Source organism: Geotrypetes seraphini, chromosome 9 (genome assembly GCF_902459505.1).
Source record: "Geotrypetes seraphini chromosome 9, aGeoSer1.1, whole genome shotgun sequence".
NCBI classification, from domain to species: Eukaryota; Metazoa; Chordata; class Amphibia; order Gymnophiona; family Dermophiidae; genus Geotrypetes; species Geotrypetes seraphini.
Window position 1 is genome coordinate 22511373 of NC_047092.1, and position 22364 is coordinate 22533736.

At 39.0% G+C, this 22364-nt stretch overlaps 1 protein-coding gene across 4 annotated transcripts in view; it reads left to right on the forward strand.

Moving 5' to 3' along the window:
* SHANK3 (SH3 and multiple ankyrin repeat domains 3) overlaps window positions 1-22364 on the forward strand; it is a 924054-nt gene that overhangs the window by 289024 nt on the left and 612666 nt on the right. The window contains exons 1-2 of one of the 4 annotated variants that reach the window (XM_033959000.1): window positions 16173-16561; window positions 17218-17332. The exons of the other annotated variants lie outside the window; for them this stretch is intronic. Of the exons in view, the coding sequence (XP_033814891.1) occupies window positions 17306-17332 (27 nt within the window). The 5' untranslated portion in view covers window positions 16173-16561; window positions 17218-17305. Of the gene's footprint in view, window positions 1-16172; window positions 16562-17217; window positions 17333-22364 lie in introns of those variants that run through there. 4 annotated transcript variants of the gene reach the window in all.

Genomic DNA, 22364 nt, shown 5'->3' on the forward strand with positions numbered 1-22364 from the left:
ATCAACATGGAAACTATAAGTGCTTTTTTAATTTTAATTTTAATCTTAATCCTCTTTTTTCCCTTCATTCAAAGATCATTAATACTAATCTGGATCTTTATTTATTCTTTATATTAAACTATCTACTTTTAAACAGATTAATTATCCCTAACATTACCTGTTTCCATGAATCATTTTAAAATAACTGAAGCTCTTTCTATCAATTAATTTTCTTCATACTTTTTTTCTTTTTTCTAAATTGACCCTACCCTTATGTACAAACCTTAAATGTTTTTTATTTATTTATTTATTTTTTCTTTTTTATTCTTTTTTAATTAATTTTATAAATTGTATAAATTATATTTCTCCCTTTTACCTACTTGTTTCAGTTTGTAATAATAGAATATAATGATTAGTCTGTATAATAGTCTTATTTGTATTTGTATTTGTCATCCCTGGCTTTTACAATTATGTAATACGCATTGAAATATTGGATATTGCGTAAAATCAAAATTTAATAAACTTGAAACTTGAAATACACAAAGACTTTTAATCTAAACTCCCAATTATGCTTTTAAATACTGAAAAAAAAGAAGACTTAGAGCTCCTTTTACAAAGGTGCGCTAGCGGTTTTAGCGCACGCTTAGCGCGCACTAAAATGCCCCGCGTGCTAGCCGCTACTGCCTCCTTTTAAGCAGGCGGTAATTTTTCAGGTAGCGCGCGCTATAGTAACAGGAGCCCTTAATCTCATCTCCCTTTTAGCTTTTAGATGCAAACAGAATTTATCAATCTAACCCACAATTTCTATTCTCCCCAGTTTTAAGACATATTTTCTAGCTAGCCAGTACATCCGAGGGGGTGCTGAAAAGATCTCAGGCCAGCCAAGAAGAGAATGAGATGAATATGGTTCAATCAATGATCTGAAGCAATGTCAAAACGCAGAATTTCGTTTCTGCAAATTGACACTTAACAAAATAAGATAACATTCTTTTCAGCTACAATGGCAAAATAACGCTCAGAATTTAGGATGTTGGTCGGTTGGGATAAAAACGTTTCAGCACCCCCCTCCTAGAAATCCTAATTCTCCACCAGCAGAGGCAATGCCTGACGTAGGACTCCTTCAGGTTTCTTGGGATTTCCAGTTTAGCTTTTGCCTACTTATTTCTATTTCTAATTTTTGATCCCTTATTATTCTAATTAAGGTCTGTCTGTGTTTTGCATGTGTGACTAAGGTAAGGAATTCTGCTAGTATATGGTTTCTGTTTAGAAATCTGTAGTAATTCTGCTTTTGCTGCTCTTAGTATATTGGTGATGTAGAACCCAATATAACATTTGTAATGCTGCCTTCTCCTAGATGAGATTGGTTCGGTTTGAATCGTGACAGTACTGTTATGGTATGGCAGGCTTGCTGTAGGCCTGAAACATAATTTCTGCAGGGTTTTCCATTTTTCATGTGCATGACAGTGGAGGGAAGTTGTATTGTTTTTATTGAGGAGACACATGAGGAGATCAATGCTGTCTTGTTAAAATGTTTATTTTATTTTTATTTTTCCTCTAACTCTACTTTTCACTTCTCTATTACCCTCCAGGTACTTTAGTTAGATTGTGAGCCTTCGGGACAGTAAGGGAATTTTTCAAGTACCTTTCTTATTTCTAATCTTAATGTATATTTTCTGTAAACCGCTTAGAACCTAACGGATGTAGCGGTATATAAGAAATAAATTACATTACATTACATTACATAAGGGCCAATATTCACAATGGGGCACACTGGGTGCCAGTAAGAACACAAGAATATCCATACTGGGTCAGACCAGTGGTCCATCTAGACCAGTATTCTGTTCCCAGCAGTGCCCATTCCAGGTCACAAGTACCTGGCAGAAATGCAAATACTACTATTAATTATTTCTATAGCACTACCAGACTTACATAATGCTGTACAGAGTCACAAAGAAGACAGTCCCTGCTCAAAAGAGCTTACAATCTAAACAAGCAAGACAGACAAACAGGATGCCATGGATACAGTTAAGGGGAACAGTTAATCTGCTGGCTGGGTTGGTAGGCAGATGGGAGTAGGGTTATGGATTGAAGGCTATATCAAAAAGGTGGGGTTTCAGTCGGCTTTTAAACAAGGAAAGGGAAGGGGCTTGGTGGACAAACTTAGGTAATTTATTCCAGGCATAGGGGGCAGCTAGATGAAAGGCACAAAGTCTGGGATTGGCAGTAGGGAGAAGGGTATAGCTAAGAGCAGCTTATTTGAAGAACAGAGTTCTCTGGGAGGTGTATAAGGAGAGAGAAGAGAGGAGTGATATTGAGGAGCAGCAAAATGAACACACTTGTAGGTCAGCAATAGGAGTTTGAACTGTATGCAAAGGTGGATAGGGAGCCAGTGAAGTGATTTAAGGAGAGGGGTGATATGAGTGTAATGAGGTTGGTAGAAGATGTGTCATGCAGCAGAGTTTTGCACAGATTGCATGGGGGAGAGGCGGCACTGTGGGAGACCTGTTAGAAGTAGATTGCAGTAATCTAAGAGTGAGGTTACGAGAGTGTGGACAAGGGTCTGGGTAGTGTGCTCAGAGAGGAAGGGGTGAATTTTGGTGATGTAGAGATAGAAGCAACAGGCCTTAGTAGTTTGTCGGATGTGCTTAGAAAATGAGAGATCGGAATCGAAGACGACTCCAAGGTTGCGCGCAGAGGAGACTAAAACGATGACAGTATTATTTACTGAGATGGAGAATGGAGGCGGAGAAACAGAGGGTTTAGGAGGAAAGAGGAGCAGCTCAGTCTTGGACATGTTTAGTTTCAGATGACGGCAGGGCATCCAGGCAGCAATAGACTTTAGGTGAAATTTCAGGTGTAGAGAGGTAGATCTGGGAGTTATCAGCATATAGATGATACTGGAAGTCATAGGAGGAGATCAGGACACCAAGGGAAGAGTTGTAGAGAGAGAAGAGAAGAGGTCCTAAGATAGAATCCTGGGGTATGCCAACCACTAGCGGGGTAGCAGCAGACAAGGACCCACCAACACATACACTAAAGGTACGATGGGAGAGGTAGGAGGCAAACCAGGAGAGGACAGATTTGCAGAACCACCACATGTTTGAAAGCAGCAGGGACAGTTGCAGTGGAAATGGATAGGTTGAGAATATGGCAGATGGGAGGGATAACAATTTGTGAGATGGGATCAAGTAGAGGGGTGGGAAAAGGGTTTGAGGGGCATGTAGTAGGCTTGGCTGAAGACAAAAGTTGTGCAGTTTCTTCCACTGTGATTTCAGAGAAGGAAGAAAAATCAGTGGGAGTTGATAGAGGGTCGAGAGGGTGGGACCAGGCAAGGGGAGCTTCCTGTTTGGATGAAGGATAAAGGGGTGATGTGAGTTTGAAGTTCTGCTATTCAAAAAATTTATCCAGATGTCTTAACTCTAACCCTGGTCTTCCCCTTCAGTGTAAAGTCCTCCTCAAACCTTTCTTCCTTTCCAGTTATTCTTTCTCCTCAAAGTCTCAACCAGGTCAATTTACTGGAATTGTCCAGCCACCTTTTTGTAATCCATAACCCTAAATTGCAATTTTCCTGGAAATGCCCAATAATCTCTTTTGTAATCCTCCCTATAACTGCATGTAAACAGGTCCCCAAATCGTAAATCTATTGGAATAGTCTAGTCATCTTTTCTGTATACAATACCCTAAATTGTAATTTCCCAGTCATCTTATCTGTATTCAAAAACCTAAATAGTAATTCTCCTGGAAATGTCCAGTTGTTTCTTTTGTAATCCGCCCAGAACTGCAAGGTACGGGCGGAATAGAAGTCAGTAATGTAATGTAATGTAATGGATGGTGGGTAGGGAGAAGGATGTGACTTTGTAGTGAACTCAAGGGCGATCTTGTGGACCTTGTCATGGAAGTAATCAGCCATAGTTTGGGGAGAGAGAGAAGGAGGGGTCGGAAGTGGGGGACGCTTTGAGGAGGGAGTTCAGCATGACAAAGAGATGACAGGAGTTGGACGAAAGAGAGTTAGTTAGTTGGATGTAGTAGTCTTGCTTGACCCGTGTAAGCACAGACTTAAAGGAGGTCAGTGGGTACAGCGGGTATAGGAGTATAAGTAATGGATACTGGAAGTGAGCCAAAGTTGAGGTTTGTTACGCTTGACAGAGCGGGGAACGAGGGAGCAAGGGTGTCCAGAGCAGAGGAGAGAATAGAGTTTTACAACGAGACAGCCTTGTGAACAGATCTGGATAACATAATGGAGGCAAGGAGAGGTGAAACAGTGGTTGAGAGCATGGAAGGATTGAGGGCTTGAAGATTTAAAAACCTGTTGGAGGTGACTGGGCATAACTGAAAGGGAGGGTGAGTAATTGTGAAGGTTATCAAATGATGATCAGAGATGGGAAGTAGTGAGGTAGAGAAGTTAGAGAGAGAGAGCAGTTAGAAAAATAGACAAGATCATCTTGAGCCACATTCACTCCAACTGATTCATTTCCATCTTTTCTTGTTAAAAAATTTCTGGATTGTCTTTTGCAACCCCTGCTGGCGATAGTATTGATTTTGGGACATTCCCTTCATCATGGAAGCATGCAATAATCACTCCTGTTCTTAAATGTTTGAAGTCTGACCCAGCCAAAGTTATTAACTACAGGCTAATTTCTAACTTACCTTTTCTTTCTAAAATCTTAGAGAAAGTAGTCACTGCCCAATTGTCTGGAATATCTTGACCAAACACATGCCCTCCTTCCACTTCAGACAGGCTTCTGTCGACATCATTCCATGGAACATTCTCTCCTTGGATTAACTAATTATGTGCGTTTAGTTTTAGATGGTAATCGTGATGTCATATTTTTTTCCATGGATATGTCAGTGGCATTTGACCTTGTTGATCATGTAATATTGTTAGATCGCTTGAAGGACCTCAACATCACTGGTTTAGTTCTTACTTGACAGATCGGACTTATTCAGTTTCTTATTCTGGTACTGTTTCCAGTTCCCACCCACTCTCATCTGGTGAACCTGCAGGGTTCTGTTCTTGGGCCTATTCTCTTTAACATCTTTATTGCTCCCCTAACAGGCACAACAGGCACTTGGCTTTAACTTCTTCATCTGTGCTGACGATATATAGTCACTGCATCCTTTCAATTCTAATGATCTCAACGATTATTCTTCCATAGCCACAAAACTAGACAAGGTTATTGACTGGCTTACCTTGAATAGGCTGAAGATCAACTCTCAAAAAACTTCTACCATGATCTTTTCTCCAGTTAAGTGTGCACAGAACCTTCTAGGTCATACATTTAATTTGAAGGGCAATCCTTTGCCTTACTCAACTTCAATTAAAATCCTTGGAGTCACACTGGACTTCACTTTGTCATTCCACTCTCATATTTCAAAAGTAGTTTCATCTTCTTTTCTACAGAGTTGTCAGCTCCGTTCAGTTCGGTCATTGTTAAATCAAAATTCTTTGCGAGTCTTCCTACACTCACTGGTCATTTCTCGCTTGGATTATTGCAATTCATTACTAGTTGGACTTCTGCAGTACCAACTGCATCGACTCCAACAAGTACAAAACACTGCACTTCAGCTTCTCTACTGTCGCTCAAAATTCAACCATATTACTCTGCTTCTCAAAACTGAGCACATGCTTCCCATCTCCTTCAGGATTCTTTATAAATATAACCTACTTACTTTTCAGACACTGGATTCTGGTTCTCCTCTATTTTCATTTTCTCATCTGATTCCATACTCTCCTAGAAGGGAGCTGCTTTTCTTCAATCAATTCGTAATGACCATCCCATCAATTAGGCAGCTTTTTTTTTAGATATTTACAGAGATTCTAGTTTCTCTGTAATGGCCCCAAAGCTCTGGAACTCCCATCTGCTATATCTGCGTACAGAAAAATCTCTTAAATCATTTAAATCACATTTGAAAGCCTATTATTTCAAACTGGCATTTGATCCTAGTTCTTAACACTTCAGTTTAGTTCTTCCTTTGCTTTCTTCTTCTCCTCGCATTCCCCCCCCCCCTTCCTCTTGTTTTTACCTTATTTGTTCTAACTTCTTGATATTGTAAACCTTTCCTGCCCTTGATTGTCATTTTGTGTCTTTAATTTCCCTGTTGTGTTGTTTTTTTTTATTATTTACCTTTGATTTTTATCTATTGTTAACTGCTTTGATTTGACTTTTTTTTGCGGTATATCAAATAAAATAACTGTCAAATAGTAGCAACAGTCAATGCTACCAATCCCAGGGCAAGCAGTGGCTTCTCCCATGTCTGTCTCAATAGGAGACTGTGGACTTTTCTTCTAGGAATTTATCCAAATCTTTTTTAAACCCAGTTACACTAACCCCTGTTAAAACATTTTCTGGCTTAACTATTTGTTGAGTGAAAAAATATTTGCTCCTATTTGTTTTAAAGGTATTTCCATGTAACTTCATTGAGTGTCACATACTCTGCAATTTTTTTTTCAGTTCAAAATTTTTTTTATTGGTTTTAGTATATAAAAGTACAATAAATGAATGTTAACATAGCAAGAGACATGCATGCTGCATCAATAAAATATTGTTTACATAATATAATACAGTTTTTGAAAGAGTGAAAAATTGATTCACTTTTACACATTCTACACTACACCACTCAGGATTTTATAGACCTCAATCATATCCCCCCCCCCCCCCTCAGCTGTCTCTTTTTCCAAGCTGAAAATCCCCTTTATTATTTTTGTCACTCTTGTTTGAACCTTTTCTAATTCCACTATATCTTTTTTGAGATACTGCAACTAGAATTGAATTTATTACGTATAATATGCTTGGTCTTATTTACCATCTCTTTTGTAATAATTCCTAGTCAGTAAGAACATAAGAAAGTCCATACTGAGTCAGACCAATGATCCATCTTGGCCAGTATTCTATTTCCAACTGTGGCCAATCCAGGTCACAGTACCTGATAGAAACCCAAATAGTAGCAACATTCCATGCTACCGATCCAGAGCAAGTAGTGGCTCCCCCCACGTCTGTTTTCATAGCAAGCTCTGGAATTTTTCTCCAGGAACGTATCCAAATCTTTCTTAAACCCAGCCATGCTAACTGCTATAACCACATCCTCTGGCAATGGGTTCCAGAGCTTAACTATTCCTTGAGTAAAAAAATATTTACTCCTATTTATTTTATTCCATTGAGTATTCCCTGGTTTTTGTACTTTTTGTAAGGATGACAAATCAATTCACTTTTACCCATTCTACACCACTCAGGATTTTGTAGACTTCAATCTTATCCCCTCTCATCAGTCTCTTTTTCCAAGCTGAAGAGTCTCAACCTGTTTAGTCGTTCCTTATACAAGAGAAGTTCCATCCCCTTTATCATTTTGGTCACTTTTCTTTGAACCTTTTCTAATTCCGCTATATCTTTTCTGAGATATAAGAACATAAGAACATAAGAAGTTGCCTCCGCTGAGGCAGACCATAGGTCCATCCTGCCCAGCGGTCCGCTCCCGCGGCGGCCCATCAGGCCATGGTAATCAGAACTATGCAGAATACTCAAGGTGAGGATTTGGATTATTCTTCCCAGTGTATTAAAGAGGATTCCTCTTTAGCCCCCCAAAATAGGTTTGATGTGCAATATATATTTTCTTCATGTGCCTTGTTTAATTGATCCATTATTAAACATCTTTTGACCTTAATATCAACCTGGAGTCCTCTAAAACCCCCAAAATAGAAGCTCCGTTCACCTACATGTGGACACCTCCAGCATGCCTAGGTGACGGCTAAGACGTATCCACCTAATTCAAGCCTATCTAGCTCCCAAATTACGCTCAAAAGTAGACCTGCTTTTCGAAGGAGTCCTCTTTACACCAAAAAATGCAATATGCAATATTTTTTTTTTTATGCGCTTTGCTTGAGGAACATAGAGGCCAAAAGAGGAATTGGATAAGTATTGAAGGTACATGTTTGATATGTATCCTAGAGAAATGACTGCTTGTAAATCAAGAGGATATAAGCTTGGCTTTGGAACTGACATGCAATTACTATCAGAGTGTATGTGGTGCAGTGGTTAGAGCTACAGCCTTAGCACCCTGATGTTGTTGGTTTAAATCCCCCACTGTTCCTTGTGACCCTAGGCAACTGGAACAGAAGGTAAATATTATAAATGATCCAAATTTAAATGCCACATAGGATATAAGTGGTAGATAAATAAATATAATGGTGATGCCAGCATTTTACTGCATACAATTTTAATGTAAAAAACCAGCATAAAATCACCATTCTAATGACATCATAATGCTAACATGACACCATTATAGATGTTACTAGGATGTCTGCAATGCCTAAAAGGCGATTGTGCAAAGGACGTCTAGCAATATAAACACACTTAGAATCATTCAGCACCACTGAACATGATTCTCTATAGTGCATCTATACATTATAGAATCACGCTCAGCATTTTGCTTCTGGATGTCTAAACAATGCCTAATTTTTATCTATGTTTTGTATTTTTTATAATACAAAAACATAGTTTCTATTATTTAGTTTCTATTATTATTCTATTATTATAATACAAAAACATAGTTTCTATTATTTAGTTTCTATTTTTTATTAAAAAAAACATAGTTTCTATTATCTTGCCAGGCACTGATGTCAGGCTTATTGGTCTGTAATTTCCTGTATCACCCCAAAACCATTTTAAAAAATTGTCATTACACCGGCCACTCTGCAATCTTCAGGTACTACAGACAATTTAAACAACAGGTTACATATCACTAATAGGAAGTCAGCAATTTCATGTTTGAGCCCTGGAGTGTATATCATTAGGTCCAGTGATTTATCACTCTTTAACTTGTTGATTTGGCTTAGTATATCTCCAGGTTCACTGAGATTTCTTTCAGTGCTTCTACATCATCACCCTTGAAACTATTCTGGTACAGGTAGATCTCTTGTATCTTCTATAGAGACCAAAGCAAAGAATTCATACAGTCTTTCCACTTTGACTTTGTCCTCCCTGAGTTCCCCTTTTGCTCCTTGATGATCTAGTGGTCCCACAGATTCCCTTGCAGGCTTTCTGCTCCTGATGTACCAGAAAAAGTTGTTACTGTGAGTTTTTGCCTCTTTGGTAAATTTTTGCTCATATTCTTTTTTAGTCTTCTTAAAGCTTTGTATCTAACTTGCCAGTGCTTATGTTGCTTTTTATTTCTTCATTCAGACCTTTTGGTTCTAATAACTTATTTCACTACCTCTTTTAACCAATCTGGCTGTCATTTGCTCTTCTTTTTACCTTTGTTAATATGTGGACTACAAGGGTTTCCAGAATGGTATTTCTAAACAACGTTTATGTCTGATGTAAAGTCTTAACCTTTGTAGCTGATCCCTTATAGCTTCTTATTAACCATTTTCCTCATTTTATCTTAGTCACTGTTTCAAAAATTAAATAATGCTATGGTAGATTTCCTTTGCTACTTCACTGCAGATATGAGCTCAGATCTGATCATGTTATGATCACTGTTTCCCAGCAGACCTGTTACCTCTTCTACTATACCCTGCATTCCACTAAGGACTAGATCTAAAATAGCTTCCCCTCTTGTCAGTTCCTGAACTAGTTGCTCCAAGAAGCAGTCATTTATTACCTTTAGAAATTTTACTTCCATAGTGCTCCCTGATGAAACATGCTATATTCAGTACTGTCAAAACATTTTTTGTTTTCCTTCAACATCTGTGTGTATTCTATGGTGCTGCCATACAGTTCCAACTAGGATCCCAGTTTCGCCTAAAGAGGCTTCCTTAGGGGTGAACTAAAAAACAATAGCATGAATTAACTTAACTCAAATTGAAAAATAGTCATACATTACTAAAATACTCATCTTACATATTCTCATGGTACACACAGTGTAGACGCTACCACCCTGCTCTCATTGGTTCTTTTACGTAAGTCACATGCTCCCTTGCTGTACATCATGGGTAGATCACATGGTCATTACTTCTCCGCATAACATCCTCCCCTCTTCTCGGTGATTTTATGACCTTCATTGTACCTGTATCATTTCTCACCGCAGCAATTCCGCTTGTAGCACAGAAGATGTCTCTAGGGGGAGTCCATATACATTAGGAGGTATGTGGAAATTGATCTAAAAATACAGTGATATTGCCAAGACTACAATGAAACTTATCACAAACTTGTCCACTCTACTTCTCTAGTTAAGCCTTGTAGGATCACGGTGTTCCATTGAAATACATATGAATCTTTGCTCACAGCATAACAATTTAAGGCCAGTGTTGCCACCTTGGGGTGTCTGTATATGTTTCAAAACAACAAAACATAAGTCCACGAGGGAATGGCTCACCGAGAGCCAGTGTTCCACAGGATCTGCTGTAGTTCAAAATCCCACCCTTAGGTCAACAATCAGAAACAAGAAGCCAAATAAGAAGCAGTGATATTGACCAGAAGGTATTTAACTTGTCCACTTGTTTGGGGGGCGGGGGGGGTTAAGTTCAATATTCTTAATTGTATTTTTACATCTTACAAAAGAACAAATAGCCATATTAGAGGTTGCTGACATTTGTTCCAACCATACAATATGATGCATTTGAGATGAGGGCACACTTAAATAGATTTTTCTGTCAATTAAAGTTGAGACTCCATTTTTAAGATCAAGTAACAGTTCTGGAAAGGAATGAACCTCAGTTAAAAATGCAGTCCACATGGGGTCCACCGGGCCCCCCTGATACGTCCATTAAGGCTTTTGAAAGGATGGTGCTAAGGGAGTTGGAGGTTATTGAATAGTTAAGATTGCCTGGCACATATAACCTTACCTGGAATCAGAGAGATGCAATCGCCTCTCTAGCACAAGATATATCTATAGTGATAAAAAGAACGGACAAGGGTGGTGCCATAGTCATTTTAGATCAAGGGGGATTATGAACAGGAAACTATGAGACAACTGCAAAACCTATGTGGAACTAGCAGGTGACCCCACAGGACAATTTCAAAAAGACATTGAAGAGATATTGTTCAAGTCAGCAGAACAAGGTGTTATATCAGCTAAGGAATTAATGTTCCTTAATGAAAAAGACCCGTTGAAAAAAACCCGTGAGACCATGTATTTACTTTGTTCCAAAAATGCATCAATCTCTTGTACAGCCCCCAGCGAGGCCTATTGTGGCTGGCATTGATTCCTTGTTGGAACCATTGTCAAAATATCTTGATTTTTACTTGAGCCCATTAGTGCCAAGAATTAGGTCTTATATTAGAGATTCTGCTGACTTGATCAATAAATTAGCTACAATGAGGTTTCCAGGTGATGAAACAATTATTTTAGTTACTATGGACATAATAGCATTATATACAAATATATCACAGGACACAGCAGTTGCTCTTAGTTCACGGGTATTGCTTGATCAGGAACTGTCACATGAAAAAGTGGAATTTTTGGCTACATTGGGAAAATTGGTATTACAAAAAAATTATTTTCAGTTCCCGAACAAATTTTATCTACAAATATGGGGCACGGCTATGGAAGCCATGGTAGCCCCTTAAATTGCATGCAGATTTGGAAGAACGTTTTGTGTATCCCTCAACTTACTTTTCAAATGTCTCCAATTGGTATAGGTTCATTGATGATATATTTTTTATATGGCAGGGATCAGAGGAGGATTTGATGAAATTTTTTAATATGGATCAATGAGTGTGACCAACATATAATGTATACAATTTTTGGATATTCAAATTCAGTATGAATTAGGGAGATTTCAAACTATGATTTTTAAAAAAGACACAGATAGAAATACCTTTTTGCACTTCCAAAGTTGTCATTCATATGAAACGAAATCTAATATCCTTATGGGTCAGTTTTTATGGTTAAGAAGATTGTGTACCACCAGGGATGGATTTAAAGTCCAGGCAGGGATTATGAGTAACAGATTCTCTAAGAGAGGATATCCAACAGCAGTTATGCATAGAGTATATAATGCCTATAGTGAATGGCTATTACAATCTAAGCCAGTGACTTGCAATAATGAGTTGGTATGTGTATTACCATTTTCCCAGAAAACAAAATTGGTTTGAAACGCCATATACTGTAATTAAAGCATTACAGCATTGGCCTATATTGGGATATCATGGGAATTTTTAAGCTCACCCGAAGTTTGCAAATAAAAGGGGCAGGAATTTGGGAGATCAGCTGGTACATGCATCACCAAGAATACAATACTATAGAACAAAGAAAGGGTGTCATCTGATGTAACCATTGTTCTTATTGTAAATATTGTTGGGAGACTAGGAAGGTTAGGATCCTGGATTCGGACCAGATCTTTTTTTTATTTGAGAGTTAATACCAACTGTATGTCATCACAAGTTGTATACTGTATTAAATATCCCTGCGATAAATATTATATAGGCAGCACCACATGAAGTATAAAGATCAGAATTGGAGATCATCCTAGTAATATCCAGTTGCAAAAATTAGAAGCACCCTTGGTGAAACATTGGCTCTTGGTGAGCCATTCCCTCACGGTCTTATGTTTTGTTGTTTTGAAACAGATACAGACTCCCAGAGGTGGCAACACTGGTCTTAAATTTTTACGCTATGAACAAAGATTCATATTTCAGTAGAACACTATGATCCCACAAGGCTAAAATAGAGAAGTAGAGTGGCCAAGTTTGTGATAGGTTTCATTGTAGGCTTGACAATATCACTGTATTTTTAGATCAATTTCCACATACCTCCTAATGTGGCTGTTAGTATATGGACTCCCCCTAGAGACATCATCTGTGCTACATTTAAATACATCACAGGACGTATCGAGGTGGAAGATGATATCTTCTTTCTCAGGGGACCCTCTGTCACCAGAGGGCATCCGCTCAAACTCAGGGGCGGGAAATTTCATGGCGACATCAGGAAGTACTTCTTCACAGAAAGAGTGGTTGACCGTTGGAATGAGCTTCCAGCGCAGGTGATCGAGGCCAGCAGCGTGCTGGACTTTAAGAATAAATGGGATACCTATGTGGGATCCCTACGAGGGTCGAATAAATAGTCACTAGGTATAGACTTAAGAGGAAGGGACAGTAGGGTGGGCAGACTTGATGGGCTATAGCCCTTTTCTACCGTCATCTTCTATGTTTCTATGTTTCTATGTTACAAGCAGAATTGCTGCGGTGAGAAATCCTACAGGTACAATGAAGGTCATAAAATAACCGAGAAGAGGGGAGGTTGATATGTGTAGAAGTAATGTTCATGTGATCTACGCATGACGTATAACAACACACAAAAAGGGAGTATGTGGCGTGCGCAAAATAATAAGATTTTGGTGTCTGTTTGACGGTTGCTGAAAGTAGGGTGGTAGTGTCTATACTGTGTGCACCATGAGAATATATAAGATGAGTATTTTAGTAATGTATGATTATTTTTCGATTTGAGTTAAGTTAATTCACGCTATTGTTTTTTAGTTCACCCCTGAGGAAGCCTCTTTAGGCGAAACTGGGATCCTAGTTGGAACTATATGGCAGCACCATAGAATACACACGGATGTTGAAGGACAACAAAAAATGTTTTGACAGCACTGAACATAGCATCGCACATTTTCAGTGAAGAAGGAGTTAAAATTTGATGAGATAAGTGCACTTTATTCCCTTCTCTTGCAATATTATTTAAAACAAGTGCGATGATAGAGAATGGTGCTGTCTTGTCTTTAAATAACAAATTGCACAAAGAGGTATATTGTAGCCATTATCTGAGCACGTTGTACTATTATTGTGCTTATACATATGAGAGAGTGTGAATTCATATCAGTGGAATTTAAATAATTGGAAGTATATATTATTATCCTAGGACAAGCAGGCAGCATATTCTCACATGTGGGTGATGTCATCCATGGAGCCCCTGTATTAACAGGTTTAAAAGTGCATCACCACTTTAAGAACTTGAAAAAGTTCACAAACTGCCCGCACTGTGCATGTGCCTTCCTGCCTGATGTAGGTTCATGGCTCCTCAGTTCTTAGTTTTCCGCGGAGGTAAGAAGTTGTGTCTCTAAACATTATTCAGTTTTTTGCCATTTTGCCTTCCCGCTCATGTGTTTTTTTCTTCTAAATATTTATTTTTCATTACTAAAAAGAAAAGAGGAGAGTCTTTTTTTCTTTTCTCTCTTTTCCTCGTGACTTTTAGCCATTGAAGGCTTTGTTTTTTCTCTCAGCCACTGAGTTTGACATGGCTGACGTGGCTGACGTGGTCTTTTCTTCCATGTCCAGACCGTTAATGGGCTTCAAAAAGTGTTGCAGGTGCCAGAGGCCAATTTCTATCACTGACCCACACAGTTGGTGTTTGCAGTGCCTTGGGCCTGAACATCGGGTAGAATCCTGCACTGGTTTTCTACCCTGCAGAAACGTTCCATCAAGAGCAGCAAAATTCAACAGGAGAAGTTGTTTGGGACAAGTATGGACACCGAGAAGACATCACAACCTTCGACATTGAAGACTTTGACATCGACATCAACACCGGCGTCAGGAGACCTCACTCCATCTCGTAAGCCAGCTAGGAAGCCTTCAGCTTCCCAACAGGTGTTGCAAGTCATTCTTGCATCGAGTTCTTTGATGCTGACCAAGCAGCGATGACCACCTTAACATCGAGGTGTGCATCCTCATCAAGGTCACCCTATCCGAGGCAAGCCATGGCACCCATGGTACTAGTAGATAATCCAGAGGTACCAGTGCTTTCCTATCATGAAAAGCTTGATGTGCTTTTCCAAGCACAGTTGGGGATGCTTTCAAATTGCTTACCCCAGTATCGACTCCCTTGGTACCAGCCCAGCCTCAGCATAAGTCTGTTAGATCTAGCGGTGCCATAATTGGTTCTCTGGAATGGCATCGATGCTCCACGCCTAGACATCACAGGTCCAGTTCTCCATCAAGGCATCAATCCAGTTCATTGAGACGTCGTCATTCCTCCTCCTCCTCTCAACACTCGAAGACCAGTAAGCATTGTTCCTCCTCACGTGCTTCCAAAATAAAACATCACTCTCCCTCACGTTCTCGAAGAGAAAAAGAGCTTTGCGTCATACCTCATCATTGGATCGGCACTGGACTCCAAGTAAGCATCAATCTTGACGCACTCCTTCACCAAAGTCCTTTTATGACTCTAACTTAAAGTCTGATTCAGTTGAGGATTTATCTGAGTCTACAACGGAGGCTTATGACACTCCCTTGGAAAAGTCTCCACAGAAGTCTCCACCAAGGGCTAAATATCCTACTGAAAGGCTTTCTTTCACTAAATTTATTAGGCAGTTGGGGAAAGAGCTACCAGTTAAGCTAAAAGCTGATTCTACCTACAATGCTGAATACTAGGAGGCCTTAGATTATGATGAGCCTCCTAAAGAACTTCTCAGATTACCGATACATGGCATTCTCAAAGAGACTCTTCACAAGAATTGGGAAACGCCCCTCACCATTACAGTGGCTCCTAGAAAATTGGACTCTCTGTATAAGATAATTACTTCACCAGGTTTTGACAAACCACAACTTCAGCACCAGTCATTAGTGGTTTGGGGGGTTGTAACCCCCACATTTTACTGAAAACTTCACTTTTTCCCTGTTTTTCAGGAAAAAGTTAAGTTTCCAGTAAAATGTAGGGGGTTACAACCCCCCGAACCCCCCACAACGCCGCCGCGATCTGTATTAAGTAAAGTGGGGGGGCTCCCCAACAAAAACCCCCATCGGAGACCCTAAAAACAGTAATTTTCTTCGGCGCGTGCCTCCGTCTTGCGCTCAGTTGTCGGCGCGCGCCTTTGCCTTCCGCGATTATGTCTATGAACCGATGAAATCTGTAAAGCTGCTACTTGGTCCTCAGTTCATACATTCACATCTCAATACTGTCTGGAGTCTTATTCCAGATGGGATGGTCACTTCGGCAAAGCAGTATTACAAAATTTATTTTCTTAATGGCCAACACTCCCTCCATCCCATTCTAGTAAATAGGGAGTCTCACGTGAAAATATGCTGCCTGCTTGTCCTGGGATGAAGCACAGTTACATACCATAACAGGTGTTATCCAGGGACAGCAGGTAGATATTTTCACAACCCACCCACCTCCCCTCGTTGGCTTCTTAGCTTGCTTAAGGAACTGAGGTGCTGTGATCCTACATCGGGGAGGGGGGGGGGGCAGTTCGCAGATTTTCTCAAGTCCTTAAAGTGGAAATGCACTTTTAAACCTGTCCGTACCAAGGCTTCATGGATGACGTCACCTGTGAGAATATCTGCCTGCTGTCCCTAAATAACACCTGTTACGGTACGTAACTGTGCTTTCTGGGACTTTTTATTTACATTATACTACAAATATAACAGAAAAACTTGTATAATCTTAAATCTAATTAAGTGCAGTTAAAGTTAATCAGATAGGATATTGAGGAAACTTTCTGGTTAATTCAAGTTGTGGAGATAATCTCTTAAAATTAATTAGACAAACTTATTAACTAGATACCACTTATATTCGACACTGATATTCATACACAGTAGGGACTTATCTGCCTTTATTCATCTACAGACCCAACATTACATACTGGCATTTTTCAAATTCTACAACTTCTAATGTGGTATATGCCATTCAGAGGCCTTGTAATCTGCTTTAGGTAGGTGAGACCGAAAGAGTGTTATCAGCAGAAATATTCAGAGTGCACCTATGCAGGACATTCGATTTCAGATTTTTGTTTTTATTGTCAAAAGAATCCTAGAAAGGCGGAAGAAAGGAGACATTGATATCATGCTATTATGTAAAAAGCAATGTTTTATTTACCATTTGAACACTGTACATCCACACAGACTTAGTTTAGGACAGGATTATTTAGATCTTTCTTGTGATAACCTGGTTTGGTTTTTTTTTTTGTGATATATGAAAAATGTTTTTGATGATATTTTGATGAGTCATTTTTTGAGAAGAACATGAGTCGTAGTTCAGGGTTGTTGTTTTTAAGAAAACTTTCCATTAGACAGAATATTTAATGTATAGCTTATGGTACAATAAGATTTTTATACCCCCTTTTGCATAGTGCATTTTTTAATTCTGGCCACGGCAGTATCAGCTCCGACACTCATAGGAATCCTATGAGCATCAGAGCTGTTACCGCCATGACCGGCACAAAAAACCATGCTACGCTTTTGTAAAATAGAGGGTTAGTTAGAATTTGGAGGCTATATAATAAATGCTATTTTGCTTTGTTTGTTTGTGCCTTAACATGATGCGCCTTCATTGGGGAAGCATATGAATGGAATATCTCTTACTTTTCAGAAAGAACACCTAGAGGGCCATTTTCAATAGGACATTGAAGTATGACTTTGGACATTTCCGCAAGATATCCAAAGTCAGGGTTGGAGAAATGGCCATTTTCGAAACCGGCAAAACGGTTAGAAAATTTTTTTTTTTTTTAAATTGTCTATTTAGACATCTTGGCCACCAGGACGTCCAACCTTAGGTTACCTAACTTTGTTCACCATTATGGACCACAAAAATGTCCAAGTTCAAAACATCCAAATACAGACTATTTGGGTGGGGCAGGCATTGTAATAGGCTGGGGGGGACAGGGTCATTAGAGTGAATTTTTCTTCAATCAACATAGTATTGGTTTTTATTTGCACTCGTCACTTTAAATCGTCTGAGGTTCTTCAACAACGGAATTCCATCCGACTCAGATAAGTACATGAGGACAGTGAAAAACTATGATGGTCCCCCATTGAACCTCAGATGGTGTTGTTACACTATTTCACGGGTTCAGGGTCTGAGTTTTTCACATAAATATTTAATTTAAATTATAATTATAAATTATAGCTGTGACTATTGTTAGTGTATTATGTTACTATCACAGAAGAAAACATAGTTTTTCTCCAGTTCTTTGGGGTATTGTAATAGACTGGCCACACAGACATCCCAACAGAGCAATGAGGCACCTCAGAGAAAACTGCTATGAACTTTATAATTTATCTTTATTTTTCATAAATTGTCTCTTCAGGTACTTTAGTTAGATTGTGAGCCTTTGGGACAGTTAGGGAATTTCCAAGTACCTATCTTATTTATTTTTATTTATTGTATCTTTTAATGCATTCATTTTTGTAAACCGCTTAGAAACCTCACGGTTATTAGCGGTATATAAGAATTAAATTAAATTAAAAAAACTTCACATAAAGGGTGTCAGATGTATATCTCACCATAACCCCTTTATAATATAATAATGGTGAGCCCTCCAAAACTCCCCCCAAACCTAGATTACCTGACTCCCATCCCAGTAACCTTTATGGCTGCAGGTGCCACCTATATGGCAATATAGTTGGGTTTTCGTGAGCTCACACTTTCCACCATAAATGTAGTGTTCACTAGCCAGACTACTTAAGACACCTGTGTGCAGCTCTACTAGGCTTTCCCATACCAGGTGCTGTGTTCTAGAGACAGATATATACTGTTTCATTCAGATCTTTTTTTTGGGGGGAGGGGGTGTTAGTGACCTCCAGGGGAGTGTGGGGATCATTTTGTAATCCCTCCAGTGTCATCTGGTTAGTTTGGGTACCTTTTTTTAGCACTTAGATGCTTTTAAATAGATCTAGCCTCAGATGTATAAGTTCCATGCAGGACATCGTGGGAAAGCTTTGATTATCACCACAAGACATCCAAGTGACACACCCAAAGACTGCCCATAACATACCTCCAACACCCCCCTATGAACTTTGGATGCACAGCAGCTAAGAAGTCTAGTAAGATGTCCAGAAATTAATTTTAAACTAAACTAAACTAAACTAAACCTTTGGTTTGTATACCGCATCTTCTCCACAATTGTAGAGCTCGGCATGGTTTACAGGAGTTGGGAGAGAAAGGAACTCCAATGAAGGGTTAAAGGATAGAGTAAGAAGAATAATTAGAGGACTTAGAATGCCAAAGATGGAGTAAGTATTACATTTTTGAGAATAGCCAGGTTTTCAGATGTTTGCGGAAAAGTTGGAGAGAGCTCAGGTTCCAAAGAGGGGAGGTAAGGTTGTTCCAGAGCTCAGTGAATCTGAAGGGAAGGGAGGTCCCTAGTTTTCCTGCATGGGAAATGCCTTTTAATGAGGGGAAGGATAGTTTTAATTTGTGGGTGGGTCTGGTGGTATTAGGATTTGAGGAGTTCCAAGAGAGTGGGATAAAGGGAGGGAGGATGCCGTGTAGGATTTTGAAAGTTAGGCAGGCACATTTAAAGTGGACCCTGGTGATTATCGGCAGCCAGTGAAGCTTGGACAGGAGCGGTGAAACATGGTCAAATTTACTTTTTGCGAAGATAAGCTTAGCAGCGGCATTCTGAATCTGCTGAAGTCTATGAAGGTTTTTCTTAGGCTTAAGTAGAGAGAGTTGCAATAGTCCAATCTGGAAAGGATGATAGAAAATCAGCACTTGGACGTCCTAGTGACAACACATTTAATTTTGTTCAATTTTTTTATATTTTTTTTTTATAACCATTAGCCTCAGAAGTATATGTCCTTTGTTGATTGGCCATTTTTATTCTTTTAAGATGATGGCTTTTATTAATTTCTATTCTTTTATGATGCTGAAGTATAAGATAATTGTTTGCCTTCTTTTTGGATCATTTAAAATGGATAGAAATTACACTACAGCTAGGAATGTTATAATGCCTCTGTTTCGCTCCATGGTGTGACCTTACTTTGAGTATTGTGTCACCTTACCTCTTCAATCTTTATGGCGAAAGCCATCTTCAGAAAAGCAAATTTGGAAGAAGAGAGCATTGGTTTCAAAGTTGGTGACCGAAATGGTGCATTAGGGGATCCATATTTCATTTCTGGACCTGTTTCTAATATCAGCTACATGAGTCCTAGGTGATGGAGTAGAAATTTATTATTAGAGGATTCATATTTTATTGCTGGACCTGTTTCCGATACATGAATCCAAGTTGATTGGGTAGAAATTTATTTTTGGGCCCTTGCCCATGGAATTTATGCAGTTAATTTCTGTTTTTGGAAGGAACACAACTGCTTATATATCAGGAAGTAACAATGTGGCACTTATTACTGGTTTATCTCTGTAAGAAGACCTGACATGCTTTCTGTTGGTCTTTGAAGTGCGTGGACATTTATCTATTTATACCTGATTTTACAGGGCAAATTGTGCTGTAGAAGAATTTGTGAGTCAGGCATGGGTATTGTTTTGGTATTTTGTTTTTTATGTATGAGTGATTTTTTTTAATGTATGAGTGAGATATCTGCAACAATCTTAAGTAGGGATAGGGACTCTTTTAGTACTGTTTTATCATACACATGTTCTTTGTAGCATCCTTTAGTATGCCAGTTCAGATATTGTTTTTGGTGATGGTACAATAGACATATTTTTAGCATTACAGATGTAATGTACGTTCCCTTGAGTAGTTTTGTTGCTCATAATGACGCTGTTGCATGTTTTCTTTTTGGATTCTTTTTTCATTCATTTGTCTTTTTGTTTTGGCTGTTGCATTCCCGTCTGAGAAGCAATGAGCAAATGTTTTTGTACAGTGGTGATTTGGTTGAGCTTAGCTTCACATTTGAAGATAGGTAAAAGCTAGCGTTAATTTGTAAATGGTTGATTTTGTTTTGCTATACTTCCTCTTCAGTTCTGTTTCATTGTCTATCATTTTGTTTTTGTCTATTTATTTTGGTAGCCCTGCAAATTTATATCTTTGTAAACCACCTTGATATCTTTGGATCATTTGGCATTATAAGAAATGCTCAATAAAATAAAACTGAATCCTTAAACCTGCCCAGTGATGATGGGCCCGGAATACATTTTAACCCAGAATACATTTTAACCCTGAATGTTCTGGGACAGAAACAAAAAATGCAGAACCATGTAGGAAACCATTATAGTTCTTGGACACTAGGGCTTAAGTGTTCGATGGTTGCATCCGGCAGTCGCTGTAACCTCACAAAAGCACTTTCCTGCATCTGTACTCGATTGTGAGGTGGGGTCCAATCGCGTGAAGACGCAGGAAAGCACTTGCGTGAGGTTACAGCAGTGAGGCGGGCAACGTTCCAGAACGTAAGGTAACCATTGGAGGTGGTGCAGCTTGTGTATGTGTCCGGTGCTGGAGGAGGTAAGAGCTGAAGGTGGTTGTGGCACAAGTTTTCCATAAAGAATCATTCTTTATAATACTGAGGGCCTTTAAATAGTTGGTCCAAAATCTTGTCTCTTGCAGTTGATTCTTTGATAGTTTTTCACTTTCTGCATGTTGCTCTGCTTTCAGCTGTGTATAGCTAAAATTATCAAAAGCAATTAAGGAAAGATTTATAAACTATAACGAGTTTTACCTCATGTAAAGTTGTCATTTCTTTAATAAGACATTAACTATTTTTTTCTGCGGCCCTCCAAGTACCTACAAATCCAAAATGTGGCCCTGCAAAGGGTTTGAGTTTGAGACCACTGGCCTATAGGAAGAGGAGATGCAAATGTTAAGAGCCTTAGCCAATAGGGAGAGGAGTAGTGGATGCTGTGGATAGGCCATTTGGCCTTTATCTGCCATCATGTTACTATGTTTCCATAACCATAAAGTTCTATGACATCACAATGCAGGAGTAAAGAGCCTTAGCCTCTAGCAGTGGTCTCAAACTCGCAGCCCGCCAGGTACCATTTTGAGGCCATCAGTATGTTTATCATAATCACAAAAGTAAAATAAAAGTTTCTTGATCCTATGTCTCTTTAGCTATAAATTACAATATTATTATTAAGACAGCCAAAAGAAAAGATTTATAAACTATAACGAGTTTTACCTCATGTAAAGTTGTCATTTCTTTAATAAAACATTAACTATTTTTTTCTGCGGCCCACCAAGTACCTACAAATCCAAAATGTAGCCCTGCAAAGGGCATGAGTTTGAGACCACTGTCCTATACAGATCATGTATGTTTAAAGGAAGCTCCCTAGGATCTGCCTGTAGGTAGCCTTTTCAGGTTTTTGAGATGAGGAAGACACACATCCACACTGAGAAGCTGTATTATTCCTGTGTTTATGTTTATTACACATCAGTTTGGAGTTATCCACCTTCTCCCTGGAGGAGGAAGTATAGGTAATTGCTCCATAACTCAGTGTTACCAGGGAGAAGAGATTGGGCTGAGCCAGAGAACAGCTGCAGCCAATACTTCTCCGCACTGGGGGCATTAGTGTTATTAAAACTGCAGCTAACTGCAAAAGCTGACATTAACTTCATCTTTAACATGGCATCCCTTGTGACTCCATTGCAAACAAAAGATTCCAGTTTCAGAGCATATGGGGTCTGTACTTTTAAAAACAGTTCCTGAGTACAGTGAGAATCTCACCCAAGTGTATAAATGCCATGATTCAACCTCCCAGCCACAGGATAAAATTATTGTTATTATTATCATAATTTTTACAGTGCATACCAGATATATACTGCTTTGTAAATTGCCTTGAGA